Below are 15838 nucleotides of genomic sequence, written 5' to 3'. Positions count from 1 at the left end.
GTTCTGTGTGTTTTACCTCAGGTAATCTTCCTAATGACGTTGGGCAGTGGGCCCAGCTATCTCAAGCAAGGCAGAATAGGATAGGTAATGTGCCTAAGAACTGTTAGTCCAGGGTGTCAGCCCCAGCCATCTGCCTCCCTGTCCCACACCAGTCTCTGGCAGTCAAGCAAATCTTGCCATCACCCCTCAGAGCACCCCGAGATTTAACTGGTTCTCAGTGCTCAAGCCCACCCTGAAGTCCCTGTCAGAGTGGGCAGGAAAAGGTTCTCCTACCTCCTCCTGCTGTCCCCATATCCTCTTACTCCCTGGGGCTGGGGGTGGTTGTGAGGGGATGCCTCTGTTCATAGCTTCTCCCTTCCTTAGGGGAACTGGAGAAGCAGCAGGGAACAAAGGCTCTCTCTGGAAGGTCAGCTGGAGCCCAGGGGGACCCACAGTCAAAGCAAGGATCACCCACAGGTGAGACTGGGCTCTGCCCTTACCTGGCCCATTTAGAGGCAACCACCGTCCTGTACTTGGCTCTGGGGGCTTTGGGGAGGGGCGCATACTGTTTCTGTAGCTATTTCTTTCCATGGAGGAGTCCCAGGCTCGTGTCTTTAACCTTTAGTCCTTAGCTCAGGGTGGAGAAGAGGTGACAGAGAAATATATCCAGTTTGCAAATGTGAAATATCCCCACTTGCTCCTGGAGTCAGGCCACGAGCCCTGATGTCCTTGCTTCAATCCAGATGAGGCTCAAGCTCTGTTTCTTAAGTGGTATCTTCAGATTAAATTTCCCCACCAGCCTAGTAGAGTCAGAATGAACTTAGGACATAGTTTTCCCTCTGCTCAGCCCTGAAAGCCTGATTCTACCCTTTCTGTCAGCTACCTCAGTTTCACCCATTGGCAGGGAGTATGGAATGTGGGCTTGGTCCTTCCCCCAAAGCCCCCTCCTAAGGAGAAATTCAAAGAAAGACAGGAGATACCCAGAAACCCCATCCATGGCTCAGGCATCCGCTTATCCACTCAGTCTCACACCCCACCCCAAGGTCAGAGCTCAGAACATGGGCACTGAGCATCCACGGGCATAGGACAGCTGCTTGAGCTAGGAAGACAGTGGATTCCTACAGCCCCAAGGCCAGCCCCTGCCACGACACCCACCTCTACAGCTAGTCCTAATGGCAGATGAGGGATAGACAGCATCCCAGAGACTGATGGCACAGCCAAGACGTGCCATTCCCATTCCCAGCAAGGTTTTGGGCTCTGTGCTGTGGAAAGCCCCTCTCCCATAACTCCCCTTCCACCTAAACCAGCAGCCCCCTCCCGCCCCCCCCCATTCACTTTACGAGGGCTCAGGATGTGGGTCACCGCACGTTTTCAGGGCTGCCTGGATTTTCCTCTCAGTTCTCAGCTGAGGTTGTCTACCCTCCCAGCTTCTCTGGTGGGAGCTGCGAGCCCCTGTCAGATCTGGATGTGCATCTCCAGGGTTTTGCCCACGGTGCCCTTCACCCTGCAGTCGCCTTTGCACCCAGGGGATGGGAGTGAGAAACTCAGAGGCCAGACTTCAGAAGACCCTAGCTAGGAAGAGTCATCGAGTCACTCCTGGGGGGCCATGGGGTCCTTGACGCACACCAGGTGGCGAGAAACTGTAATCCTAATTACCAGCAGCCAGCAGCTCCGTGGATGGCAAGCACTGTGTCCGGTTCCTGTGGGCCTTTAAGATCCTCAAAACGCAACAATTCCCCTGGTACAGTGACCATAGCAAATGACAGCCCCTCCTTCAAGGGAGCTACGGTGGAAGGGGGCAGATTTACATGGTGCCCACAAATCAGGGCCCACTCAAAAGTCAGCTTTCCCTAGACTGTCTTAGCAAGGGTTAGACTGGGAGAAAATGACTCCAGAGTGCAAACGTCAGACAGAATTCCAGGGACCCCTAGTCTGTGGAGGTCCAGAGAGATGTAGCATACTCCTCCAAATGACAGCTTCTCAGTGGCCCAGCGCTATCCAGCCTCCTATGCCAGGTAGCACCCCAGTAGAGTGTGTGTGGTACATACAGCCTTGCTATCTACACCGCTAGGGGTAGAGATGCTGGATGGGGAGGAGGAGGGCCAAGGGCTCCAGGCAGGACTGGTGGAGAATGAGCTCTGTGCTGTTTGCATTCAAAGCCAAAAGGGAAGCCATGGCAGGAGAGAAAGCGGCGGAGAGCTCGGGGGAGGTAAGTGGAGGCCTGGTGGCATCCAGGTGAGTGATCCTGTGACCCCTTGTCCCTCTTCTCACCGTCTCTGTTGTTTCTCTTCTCAGGTATTAATCAATGCCTCCCCAGCCCGACTCACCATTTTACCAATTTCAAGAGATACAATTAAAAGTTACTGCTAGCATGGGTAACGCCATTCTTCCAGCGCCTAGTTAAGCCGCAAGCACTGCCAAACCGCTCCCCAGCCAGCCAACCCAGCCCACTGCCCTCCAGGGCCAAGCTCCCAGATCAGCCCAGGGAGATGAACCCACAACACTGCGTGGCCCTCCCTTCCATTCTCTTTGCACACCACTTCCCCCAACACACTGCTCACTGCCCCTCCCCCCCCCCCCCCCCCCCCCCCCCCGCCCAGTACATGCTGTACCAGAGGCTCAATGGTCCGTTTCCAAGTTCTTCCATTCCCTTAACAGGGAGCCTGGGCTCCTTCCCAAAGTCCTCCCTAAAGTCAAGTCCTCTGTGATCACTCCTAGGGACATTTGGATACCTCCTGGGCAAACGGGAGGAACGGGGTTGAGACAGTGAGAAGGAACTTTTCCCTGGAGCACTAGTCTCCGGAAAGCTGACCTCGGCGTGGGGTGAGCACAGGAAACAGGAAGGCAGCGCAGGGCTGAGACACCTCGGTTTTTCCTGGGTGGGTGAGCTGATAGAGTTGAAGACCCTCCTCACTGGAGGAGAGGCCGCCATCTCCTAACCGCAAGGGAAAGGAACCTAGGAATAATAGCTGGCTCCTGCCAAAGCAGCCCCGAGGGGTAATATCCACTGTCTCCCATTCAGACCCTCTCCATGGCTGCAGGACCCTGAGGGCCACCAGCTCATAGACAGTCCTCTCCCACACCCACTAGCAGGAGGGCTCCCCTAGGTGTGAGGGAGAAACCCACCCAGCTGCCTGCCAAGCCCTGGGGAACCGCAGGATACCTGGGAGTTCAGTTTCTCTCTGTCCCTGCACCCCCACCCCCTCGTGTTTCTGGAGGAGGCACCTTTACCCGGAGGAGCTTCCCGCCCCAGCAGCTGACCAGCCCCCAGGGTGGGTATTCCATCCCCTGCCCTGCGCCCGCATCTTCCCGCAGCTGCCCATTCTCAGCCTTGCAGATAACCCTAACCAGCAACCTTCCAGTGCATCCTCCCAGGGCTGCCCAGGGAGGACCAGCCATATGATGCCCCTCTTCCCTCCTACCTGCCCAAAGGAGTCACATGGCTATCTGCAAGGCTGCCCCGCCCCCTCCAGCTAGCTCCAGGGATTCTGCCAGCCTCTGCTTCCCTTAGCAGAGGGCGATCTGGTCATCCTATAGCCTCTTGGCTTGGCCCTAGCTCCCTTTCCTCCAGCATTGCTTAGCCAAGCCCCTATGGCAGGCACTCCTCCATCTTCTCTGAGCTATTCTGACTGCTACCCATGTTCATTCTCTCTCTCTCTCTCTCTCTCTCTCTCTCTCTCTCTCTCTCTCTCTGAGTCTGGGGGGCGGGGGGGGCTGGCATGTACAAGGAGGGAAGAATAGACTTTGCTGGCTGAGACTGAGGACTATACGTCGGAGCAACTGGGGAGGAAGGATAAGAAAGGCTCACTGGCCCTGAATTGGGTGGCCCAGCTTTCGTGCACCAGACACAGGGTGCCTGTGAGTGGGGATTAGGAAACAGAGAGGGTGAGCTTGATCAGGCTGTCTCAGGACACCTCTGGAGAATTATTCAGAATACAAGTAGGTACGAGGTTAGCCTGTGCCTTGCATTAGCAGCAGTGACATGGGCCCTTCTGCCTATGACATCCCCTGAGAGGACAGAGGCGCTGCCATGCCATCTGTAGACTTTGTCTTGACAGCAAAGAACTATGGACCCGCCCCCCCCAGGGTGATTTCAGGCCTGGGCAATGCTGCCCAGGTGGAGAGTGAGGACAGAGGGGGAAAAAAACCTTGTGGCAGGCTGATGATGATGCTGGAACTTGAGGACCTTGGGGGGCAACATCTGATGGGGGCCGCACAAGCCTAGGAAGGAGACCCCTGAAATTACACCTTTAGGCGATAAACAGGTCTGGAAAATACAGCCCTGGGGCTCTGACAGGTGTGAGCTGTTCTGACCCAGGCCTGGAAGAAGGTCCGCTCCCTGTGGCCTCAGTATCTGTGCCCTGAGAAGCTGGCCCTAGGTGGTACCTGGGATCAGACAGGTCCAGTAGGAAGCATCTTCAGAGAGAAGGGTCCCAGCCACCCCTGGAAGGCCCACAAAGAGGATGGTGGTGTCATATCTACTAGCTAGGGAGATGAGACTGGGGTAGAAGAGGGTGAAGAAGTAAATATTTCCCCTTCCCTTGTGTTCATTTCCTCGGCCTCTTCTGCTAGCAAGAGGGGGCTAGATGAGTTTCTTTCCCTAGGCCTATCCCCGGAGGCCTCTCATGAGTGAAAGATCTCAGGCACAGGTTTAAGGGGACAGACTGTTGTGGGGTCAGGAGTTTATTAGAAGAATTATTGACACCATGGGGAAGATAGATGGACAAGAACATGGCGGGGCTCTAAGGAGAGGCCCAGTGCCAGTGACAGACCATGAATAAAAATGAAGAGAGGAATCAGGGCCCACAGGGCAGAAGTGGGGGCCTCTTCTTAGAGCCATCTAAAGGAGCATGGGCCTGGCACCAGGCTCTCAGAGTCACAGACAGGAGTCAAGAATGTGTGACCACCAATACCCACTTAGACATTAACGTACTTCTCTGGGCGAGAAACCCTGACACCCAGAAGTCTGTTAGCTGAGGACTCAGAGGCATTGCCCTCAATGGGCACCTCTCAGTGTTTGTGGAAGTGAAAGGCGGCGGCTGCAGGTACTTAGCCTGAGCAGCAATTCCTGTTTGGACTCTAACATTACATTCATGAGTCTGTCTAGGCCATCTGCTCCTGATCCATGCAAGGAACCAAGATGGAGGCTCTCTGTCTCTCTGTCTCCCTGCCCTGTAACACGTAGATCTAACCAAGGCCAAGTGGGACAGAAAAGCAACGGGGACTTAATTCTGCCCTTGACTGTCTCAGCAGCTCTCAAATGCAGGGATCATGGCCTTAGGAGGTATAGGAGGACAGGACAGGTCCCCTGGCACCTTGATGGCAATTTAAATGATGAGGCTTTCTACTTCATCGCACTTGGGCCACTTGGAAGATGGCCCCGTTTCTCAAGCTCTGTGAGTAGCACATAGGAAGGTGTTTGCCCTGCAGAACCATCTCACAGATGACGAGCCTGGGGTTTGGAGACCCATAGCTGTCACAGGCAGTCCCCATACAACCACAGAAGAGTAAGTTTAAAAGCAGTTTTGTTGTGGGCAGAGAGACCAACATGGGGTCTATGCCAGGGCTGAGAGCATTCTCCAAATGGTAGGCAGGAGAGGTCTGAAGGGAGGCTCGGGGAGGCTTGGGTGGCCTGCCCCAGCAGCTGGGAATTAGTGGTAACATTTCATGCTTCTCTGGCTGTTTCTAAACTAGGTGTCAATTCACAACAGGCTTCAAACGTCCCAGCACAGCCCCAGGTTGGGGGTCGAGAGGGGAGAGCCACCACCGCCACCACCAACATCACCACCGCCGTTGCTGCCAGACCCACAGCCTAGTCCCCTGAGGGAGCAGCCCCCACCGCTGCCGCCGCCACCACCCACACCCCCAGGCACCCTGGTGCAGTGCCAGCAGATTGTCAAGGTCATTGTCCTGGACAAACCCTGCTTGGCCCGCATGGAGCCCCTGCTGAGCCAGGCTCTGTCCTGCTATGCCTCATCCTCCTCAGAGTCCTGTGGCTCCACACCCTTGCGTGGTCCAGGCTCCCCAGTTAAGGTCATCCACCAGCCCCCGCTGCCCCCGCCCCCACCCCCGTACAACCACCCTCATCAGTTCTGCCCACCAGGCTCTCTGCTGCTCCGGCGCCGCTGTTCCAGTGGCTCGAGGAGCCTGGTGTAGGCTTTACCCTTAGCACCCCATTATTCCAGTGGGCACCCCACTATTCCAATGGGCTGTCCTTCAGGAGCCTGGGCTGCCCCTTGCCATTCCTCACATCTTGGCATAATGCCTTCCTGGCCGCTGATCACTGTTGTGGAAAGAGAATGCCCTGGCGAGATGGTTTGCTTCACCCAGCCATCCTTCACTAACTTATTTGAGTACCTCACCACAAATATGGAAACACCTTCTCATTCTTCCAGGGGTCCCACATAGCCAGATGGGCCATGCCTTCTCCTCTGTGTTCACCATGCTCCCCTAACCAGACTACAGATTGAAAAACTGAAGCCAAGGGGCCGTGGGCTGATGGGCTTGCACTCTTGATCTCTTAGTACTCATGCCTTGGGCCAATGGACAAGAGCAAAAGGCTGGACTGGCCAGCAGCACAACCCAGGACAGAGGCAGACTATCCCAGTATAAGGTGTGTCTATAGCCAAGCCGTAGAGGGAAAGGCTAGCCCTGGCTCCCTGGAGGGACCTAAGCGTAGCAGAGGAGGGGGGCTTTATCTGGGGTTCCTGTCACTCAAGCCTGTAGTTAGGAGACTGGTTCTTAGCTCCCGGGAGACCTTGCCTCCCTTCACCATGTCAGCTCTCCTGCCACCACCAGAGAATTCTGAGCTGCCCAGACCCAGGAAAGATCTGAGAAAGAGGAGGGAGCAGGGTTTTCAGTTCTGTCTGGGTCATTTCAACAGGGCCCTAGGACCGTGAGATCAAGTCTGTGAAGTGCACTTTCGAGAACATTTCTTGGTTTTCTGGCCTCAAACAACACTCAGTCAATACCGAGTGTGCACAGGCATTTACCCATAAACACATGTGAGAACCCACCCGGATGATTGCTTCCCTGTGAAGCCAGAAGAAGGGAGATGGGGTGCTGGGCAGTCCGGCAGAGGGCTGACTTGGCCTGGAGTCAGGGCTTCCTCATGTCTGACTCTGCAGCTTCTGTGTTCGCAGACAAGGTGAAGCCGTGAGGTTCTAGTGTCACTGGGTCACCCCTGCAGGCCCAGCCTTCAAACAGTCCCTCCCTGGAAAATGCAGGCTGGCTTCCAGCAGGGATGGCAAAGAATTCCTGGACCTTCCAGACTGCAGGGCAGAGCCAAGCGGGGCTCATCAACTTTCCAGGCCTATCAGGGCCAGATGAGGCGGCCCCGTAGACAACAGGAGTGTGTCATAGGCTGTCACAAGGCAAGCCAGCCTCCCGTGTCCTATGTCAGCAGCTATTTCTGACCTACCTCGAGATTCCTCCTAGTCATAGCCTGTTTTTAAAGTTTCCCGAGAGGCGAAGAGGCACAGTGGATGCTGCCATGGCTGGAATTGAATTAGCTTCTCCTGGTCCCTGCTGTACCCTCCAAGATTCAGTACTCTGGACCAAAGAGGAGGCATCCAGGCTCTTATAAAAGACCAAATGACCTCATTTCATGTGCACGCATGTGTGTGCGTGTTTTCACCCAGAGGTCATTATGATGGTCACCCGGGGAGTTTCTGGCCTTTTCTGCAGCTTTTGGCCAATATGCTATCTCCCCCAGGGGCTCTCAGCCTGTTTTTCTGAGCTGGCTGCCTTGGGAGCACCCCTATTTCAGAAAACAATCAGACTCTGTCAGAGTGGAAGAACTGACAGATGAGTGCATTCCTAGACGCCTCATCGTCTGCACTGGGGCAGAAAGGGTTAGGGCCTGGGGAAAGCAGAGCTTTCTATGTCTGGATGAATGAGAGGGCCCAAAATAGAAGGAAATTTATGACTCGTAGGAAGGATGTGAGGTATAAAGGAGTGTGAGTTATGAATGTGTCTAAGTGTGTTTCTGGAGCAGGGTCATGGTGTCGAGGGCTGATGAAGAGGGACATTAGCCCTATTCACATTGTCAAACGCTGCCTGCTGCTCACATCAGACTTCCAGCTAAGAGCGTCCCCTGTCCCTCCGGCCTCCGCTGATCTGACTTTCCTGATGAGCTCCAGTAGAGGTTTGGGGGCCGGCCCACCTGTGTGAGCTCTGAGGACCCTGACTCCCAGGCACCTTGGGCCTTTTCCCCTGGGAGAGTTTTCCCTTAGCTGACCTAGACGCTGCGGGCAGGAGCAAAGTCCAGCCCAGGAAGCCCCAACAGGGGGGCACAACATGGACCAGTCCTGAGCTCCTGGCAGGGCTTTGAGCCCCACTAGCCCAGGGCCTGGGGGAGGGGGAGAAAGGGGGCTGGCCCACCTTACCAGTTAGGCAAAGTTAGAGCCACCACAAATTTTGCGTCTCTCCCCTGCTTAGCCAGCCTACTAATGGTAGAATTTATCTGTACCTTGGTCCCCAGAGAACCTGGGAGAAACCTCCTGCCCTTCCCCATGGCAGTGACCAGGTCAGGGCCTGAAGACCCAGAAAGAGGCTCTTGAGACCCCAGCTGTCTCAAAGTTAAAAGAACAGTAAAATACTGGCTGATCTCCCAGATCCCGCCACCCCAAGATGCCCCCCTCCATCAACTCTCTAGGCCTTACTGTGGGGAGCCTGGGCCCCTCTCCCAATTTATCTATTTGGCCCCAACTCCAAAATCAAGTGGGAGGTGGAACCAGCCTTCCTACCTACTTGTAGGCAAACCCACCTCCAGATGTAGGTCCTGTCTTGGCAGCCTCTCCTGGAAACCGGGCTGTCTGTCTTTTTGTTTGCGAAGATGTCTTGCTCCCACAAATATGTATCGGCCCTGGATCTTTGACACCCCCACCCGCCTGTCCAGAGCCTGCCAGGGTGTCTCCGTTACCCAAGAGAGGTCCCTGATGTCACTCATTTGTCTCTCTCTGCATCAGCTGTCCATCTTCCTGCAGTACCTCTCCCCCCCTGCTCACCCTCCACCAGAAGGAGTGACAGCTCTCTGGGGACAGGCAGGGTGGCTGCACTCAGCAACTAATCCAAATGGCAAATATTTTGTAACAAAATAGCCCAGAGGTATTTTATCTGTTCAACTCATAGAGTTTTAGAGATTCTATTGAAATGTGTCACTTGAACAAACCCGTGGTCCGTTGTTTCTCTCGCTCTCGTGGGGTGGGGGGGCGACATGACACACCAACATGCACGCCACCTCAAATCAGAGTGTCTCCCTTGCTAGGGTCCAGAAAGAAGATACACTGACCATCGTCTCTTGGGGATACCCAGCTTCTCTCTGGCTGCAACAATCAATCTTTTCCCCAAGATAAATGGCATCTTATGGTATAACTTCGTAAGGAGGCTCTGTCTTAAGAAATTGAGGTCTGGGTGCTAGAATAGTAAGGACTAGACATCGAATGGAGGGTATCGGGGCAGAGCTGAGTAAAAGGTCAGAAAATTGCTCTTCAAGAGTAACTTGCCTCCAACCCCAATTGATACATTTGTGCATTCATTCAGTGGAAAGCAAAGGCCTGGGCATTCAGGTCTGATTTTCACCAACATTCACACCCTAAGTCTGACACCCAGTCCAGGGGATGGCTTAACAAAGCCAGGATAACAGACTTGGGTGAAGGAATTATGGGGCACCATTATGGAAAGAGAGTGTTTCCAAACCCTTCCCATGTTTTGGGTCTCCTGCTGGGAGCAGAGAAGGAATCCAAGGCTGCGAAAGAGCAAGACAACAGCCAATTGGTTAGAAGATGGGTTCAGAGATGTGTCAACTTGATAGCCTACTCTTGTAACCCCGGCACATGGGAGGCTGAGGCAGGAGGGTCACCGTGAGTTTGAGACCCACCTGGGATACATAGTGGGCTCCATGCAAGCCCAAAATATATAGCAAGATTCTGTACCAAGGACACAAACAAATGATGTGTCTAGGAGCCTGGAATGAGAGCTGAGGAAAGAAGGGCTTGAGTACATATTCACACCCAACGAGCTCAGCTCAGCTCAGTGGACAAGGCAGGGGTGCTTTCTCCTGGCAGGGCCAGAGGAAAGAGCGTCAGCCAGGTATCAGTGAACCTCTTCTGAGGAGGAAAATGATTGGTACCTGCAAAGAGGATGCCAGCTTGACAGGTGACCAGAATTCTGAAGACCCAGACATCTAGACCACAGGCTAGCCTCGTGGTCCTCAATTAAAACCTTTGGGAACATAAGTTCACCCTTTCCCAGGAAGTGGGAAATTCCAGAAGAAGCAGACACCAGCTTGGACCTGTCCCGTCCTGGGAATTCTCTGACCCAGAAAGCTAAAGACTGGTCCCTTGAGAGCATCCACAAGGGGTTCAGCTGGGGCTAGGCCTGGGAGAGGGCCTAAGGCCAAGAGGACCCCAGGGCCAATGATGCAAGAAGGCTAGCAGGCAGCTCCACTCTCCCAACATTCTGGCCCCTGCAGTGTGGTCCAGGAGAAAGGTCACCACCAGAATGTTCTAATGGAGCCTCTGGGTCCATCTGTCATAGGTCAGCGCCTGTGATGGAACTTCGTAGATGGAGGAGTCACACATTGGTGACTGACTTTTCCAGGGGTCCCAGAATTTCTGAGTTTCTGACTGAGAGCAGTGGGCCCGAATAAGAGGCTGGTGCCAGAGCTGGTGAATTAAACCATCAGCTCGTGCACAGCTGACAGGCAGTATGGGAAGAGCGCTCATCACTACACACAAAGCTCTGCTCTCAAAGCCGCACAGGGAAATCTCCTGGGAGAGTCACACCCTGTGGTGACAGGCAAGAGGTGACGGGGTGAGGTGAGTATCTGAGCAGAGGATGTCCACAGAGCGCAGTTCATCCTGGTCAAGCCAGAGAAGCTGTCTGAAGCCACATCTACAGGGCAGATAGAAGCCAAGACAATGTGCCAATGGCTCCTGATATGTAAATTTACCTACACTGAAAAAAAATTTCACAAAGGTATAAATATGAAACAAACAATTAAAAAAAAAAACACTAAGAAAATCATTAAAAAAAAAATGGCCTTCTAGAATATCCAGGTCAGATGACTGCCAGAAACCCAAGCCAACAGAAGAAGGGTCTGATGGTGGGTGGGGCAGATAGCTCGGGGAGGCATGGCTGGCGAATGAGCATGCTGCCCCTGCGGGCCTGGGAGGAGGATGCTGGGGCTGCCCTGGTGACCCGGAGAGGCAGACCCTGGGACTGCTTCCCCTGTGGGCCTGGGAGGAGGACACTGGGGCTGGGCGGACACTGTGGGTGAGATCCAGCCCAAGCAGGATGCATTTGCATGACACCCCCACCCACCCGATGCCGAGATTCCCAGGAAAGCGGTTCTGTTCTGTCTTCCCTGCGCTCTGGCCTTCAGATGAGCACAGACATTCTCCCCGGGTAGTCGTCCAGCTGAGACAGCCTGCCAAGTACCATGTCCATTCAGTCCTTTCAGCCAGCTCCTCCCTCTGACCCACAGCCCACATTGCAGTTGAGGTTCCAGCTGCGGATGAGCAGTGAGGGGACACTATGAGGGCAGCCATCCCAGGGTATACACAGGTGACTGTCTGAAGAAAGATCTCCTCCACATCCCTTCAAGCAGACCCTTCAGAGGGTGGACAGGTATCTCCTCTGGGAGGACTGAGGCCCCACCAGAGCCCAGAAGTCAAAGCATGTCCATGTCCTTTACTGTCTCCCTGTTCTTCCAAGGGAGGCAACCAGGCCCAGAGCTAGGCCCCCCGGAAGCAAGGAAGTTAGATCATTTGGTATGGGAGGAGGGGCAGGTTCAGAACTGTTCCCAGCAGGAAAACTCCATCCTGGATTAGGCCAGAGGATACAGGCAGAGTTGGGCGGGAAGGATGGAAACTCTTCCCTCCCCTGCTCCTACCCACCCCGCTCCAACAGGTCTGTGTGTGTGCTCTGCTCCCTAGAGAAACAGCAAGTCCCTAGCAACCCAGGGCTTCCTGCTCCCACGACCTCAGGACTGAGTGACCTCAGACCCAAAGCTAGACTCTGGGAAAACCGGGGCTAGCTGCAGAGAAGCCTGGAGACCTGGCTTCACCCTGTGTTTCAAACCTCCTAGGCATAGCTTCTTGCTCCCCTTCCCTAAGAGCCTCGGCCCCTTTCTCTTCACGACATCTGGGCTGTGCAGAACTTGCCCTCGGGGCATAGAAGACACGGGAAGAGCCCAGTTCTCTTTTGCGGGAATGCACAGGACCCTTGGGGCTGCTTACTCCTAACTAACTAACTTAGCTATATTTTTTATGGACACTGGGATACCTAGCTTCAAGAGTCAGAGAAAGAACAACAGAATCATCCAAAATAAACAGAAGGAAAGAAGTAAGAAAGACAGAAGCAGAGATGAAATAGAAAATATGTACACAATAGAAAGAGTAACAGAACTGAAAGCTCATTTAATGATCAATAAAGCTGACAGACCTCTAAGGCAGATCATGACTGAGCCAGCAAGAGAGTCCTGAAGGTTCCTTATAATCAAACATTACAAAGAAACCGTAAACCCGGGACTGGAGAGATGGCTCACAAAAAATGTTAGACCACATAGAGCCAGGCGTGGCAGTGCATGCCCCAATCCTAGCATCTCTTGGAAGGCTAAAACATGAGATTTGTGAGTTTGAGGACAGCTCAGGCTACATAGAAAGACATTTTTTTCAAAAATCAAGGTTTTCCTCACACCCCAGCCATCTTGATTGAGGGGCATTCTATACCTAAGGCAGAAAGTTGGTGGCCACAAAGAAAACAAACGTCTCTGGAGATGATCAGTTCTGGACTCCAACTTATGAAAAGTGCAGCATGCATGCTGGGCTACAAGCTGACTCTGAAGGTGTTCAGAGACGGCAAAGCACAAGGGTTCATCCTCTCCAGCGGCTCAGCTTTGAGAAAACTGAAACAGAACACCACACGAGGCTGGCCAAAGCTGTCGGCCATTGACACAGGGACAACAATATTGACTTGGGCACAGCACGCAAAAAGACCATAGCATGTACATGCTGGCTACCATTGATCTGGGGGCTTCCGATCTTATTAGACGCATGCCAGTACAGGCTGCAGAAAGGGAAAGTAGGAGAACCTTTCCCTTAATAAAACTTGCCGGAGTTTGTTAAAAAAAAAAAAAAAAAACCCTAAGGAAAAAGAGAGGAAAAAGTAATTTTGAGATATGTGACAGTGACAAATCATCTCTTTTTAAATCTGTACACACACTCCCCAAACCTCTACACGACACTGGGTCAGGTGATTGGCTACTGTCTACGTCCACTCAAGTAACTGTGAAGGTTGATATCACATAAACTCCTTTAGAAAAGACAAAACTAGTCCCAGCTTCCTCCTTTACAAGCTCAACACAACCTTAAATACAAAGAACCCTTCTCCCCACCTCTGTGAGGACAGTTTGGAGAGGAGCATGCAGAAGCCAATCCAACCTTATGAGCTACATACAAAAGTTTACCCAAAATATTAGCAGACTGAACGTGGCATCGAGGAACCAAAAACAGCATGTCATGACCAAGTTGGGTTTGTTCCCAACTTGAAGAAGAAGAAGGAGGCTTAGTATTAGAAAAATCTATCTGTAGTGGGGGGAGACTGAGAGAAGAGGGGGGAATGGAAACTGCAGTCAGGATGTAAAATAAATAAAAAGAAAAATCTGTTTGCATACCTCAGCACATCAACAGAGTGAAACAAGAGTCTAAGAGATGCGGGAAAGGGGTAAGTTAGAGTCAACATCCTTCTTCGTTGTTGCTGTTTGATTTTTGAGACATGCTCTCACCATGTGGCCTCACTGGTGTTGAGCGCATGGTCCTCCTGCCTCAACCTCCTAATTGCTGTACCCTACATCCAGCTCAGCTCTTACCATTAATTTTAAATAAAACAAACTTGGAGCCAAAGAAACTTCATCACTTAATAAATGCCATCCATCAAACAGCTGCATCAACACTCTGACTTAGTGCTGAAGCGTTAAGATTTTTGTCAAAGCTGGGAAGGAGGCAAGGACTCTGCCTGCCACCACTTCTGGTCACAGAATGATGGGACACAAGGGAAAGGAATAAGCAGGAGCGGCTGGGAAACCATGGTGATTAGTTCCAGACAGCCCAACTCTCTGTACGAGAACCCAAAAGAACCACCTTGAGGCTACAACAAGGCAGAAAACTCAGATCTCCCATCGGCTAGCTACCCAGTCTGTACTGGCATCTCTTGAGTCCTCTGAGAAACTTCTCTCCACAGCAGAACAAGCGCCACCTCTTCTGTTGAGGCCGGACACAACCGGGATAAAGCGGGGCCCCTTTGTCTACTCCCATCGATGGGTATCCCATCAGAACAGGTTTGCCCTGGTGGACAGGCGTGTTTGCAGGGTCTGGCCTCAGGGTCAGGCCTCGGCTTCTAATACAGCTCCTGTCCTCATGCTTCTGAGATGGACAGAGCAAACCTGTGACAGTCCCGTGTCCGCGTCAATCCTGGCAGATTCTCGTCACAGCAATGGATACTGATCCTACGGATGGACCTGGCCATGGAGGGCTCAGGCTCTGACATCCTGTCTGTCTGTGGCAATTCTGTGCTTACCTAGTTAACCTACATGCAGGCTCCTCAGACCAGATGAGAGAGCCAACCCCACTTATCACAAGAGCTGGAATGGAGATGCTGGGCCAGGGGCATCAGCCCACCTCAATCCGACATGACCTACCAGGTGCAGCTCCTGCCAATTGTATCTGCTTCCCAAGCTCATGTGTCCTTCCTGACCTTTCTCCATGGGTAGTTAACGAGCTTTTCATCCCTGTCAGATCCAATCAGCCCTTGTTACTTCATTGAGCAGCTAAATCAACAAGGAAGCCACATGGATTTGGTCTCCAGGGAGCTAGACAGGTGACAGCAGAGAGAGCGGCAGAGACAAAGGCAGCTAGTTCCTGGGAGTGAGGACTAGGGAGCAAGCCAGGGTCAGAGAGCCCTGGAGGTGCCCAAGATGGTGAAGACAAAGGGGAGACCAAGGACACAAACAGAAAGAACTCGAATGAGCCAGTCATCTTCCAAGGTTTTAGGAGGGAGTGTCCACACAGACCATTTACCTCCCATGGTCCAGGTGACAGATGAGAGTGACAATGAGACACCTTGCCTGATTTCTAAGGCTGGGTAGGCTGATTTCTAGGTTGTACCCGGGAAAAAAAGAGTACTGCTTTCCTCTGCCACCAGGGGGCAGGAAAGGCTCCATAGTGACCTCACAACAGGAGCCTGGACTCTGCATCCCAGCATCCAGCTATTGCGGCAGGGTTTCTAAGAATGCTCTCTTGGACCTCCTATTTTCTCACTAGCTGGTCCTATGAGGATTAGCAAGGCATAGCAGCCTAGAAGGAGACAGAAGGGGTTGCCAGGAGCCAGGGCAGCTGAAGTACCCAGAATCCACAAATGTTCCTCCTCCAAAGGAGAAGGCTTACAGAGCTGGGTGAAGTGGGGATGCTTGGAGGCTATCTGAATGGAAGCCATGCTGGTCAGCCCACGGAGTGTTACTCTGACCACTGGGCATTGTCTCTGAATTGTGTTTATCGATGCAGCCTTTCTTGGGGGTGGGGTCCTGGGCCCAGTGTCCTGGGTGCCCTATTCCCTCTCTTCTGAGCCCACCATGAACTATCCATGGTCTGCCTTCCTGGAAGCCTCAGAAGCCACAGTCTATGTGCTGTATGATTTGACAAGTGGGAAGGAATGGATAGGAAGGGACCAGAAGAAACGTGGGTAGGGGAAAGGAGGTTGTGTGTGTGTGTGTGTGTGTGTGTGTGTGTGTGTGTATGCGTGCGTGCGTGCGTGCGTGTGTGTGTGTGTGTGTGTGTGTGTAAGAGAGAGAGACAGAAAG

At 53.0% G+C, this 15838-nt stretch overlaps 1 protein-coding gene across 5 annotated transcripts in view; it reads left to right on the top strand.

Annotated features, from left to right (window-relative positions):
• Window positions 1–9169, top strand: part of Iqsec3 (IQ motif and Sec7 domain ArfGEF 3) — a 103821-nt gene extending 94652 nt beyond the window's left edge. For 3 of the 5 annotated variants that reach the window (XM_041632453.1, XM_041632443.1, XM_041632478.1), the window contains 3 exons: window positions 364–456; window positions 2139–2188; window positions 5674–9169. In XM_041632453.1, coding sequence (XP_041488387.1) covers window positions 364–456; window positions 2139–2188; window positions 5674–6135 — 605 coding nt within the window. In that variant the 3' untranslated portion in view covers window positions 6136–9169. Of the gene's footprint in view, window positions 1–363; window positions 457–2138; window positions 2189–2274; window positions 2541–5673 lie in introns of those variants that run through there. The other 2 variants (XM_041632461.1, XM_041632471.1) reach the window with 2 other exon arrangements.
• Window positions 9170–15838: the final 6669 nt, after the last annotated feature.

This window comes from Microtus oregoni, unplaced genomic scaffold, assembly GCF_018167655.1.
Source record: "Microtus oregoni isolate MIOR12 unplaced genomic scaffold, Mior012 000002F_ref0000024, whole genome shotgun sequence".
Classification (NCBI taxonomy): domain Eukaryota; kingdom Metazoa; phylum Chordata; class Mammalia; order Rodentia; family Cricetidae; genus Microtus; species Microtus oregoni.
Note: the sequence above shows the minus strand (reverse complement) of the source record. Positions and strands in the feature narration are given on the sequence as shown.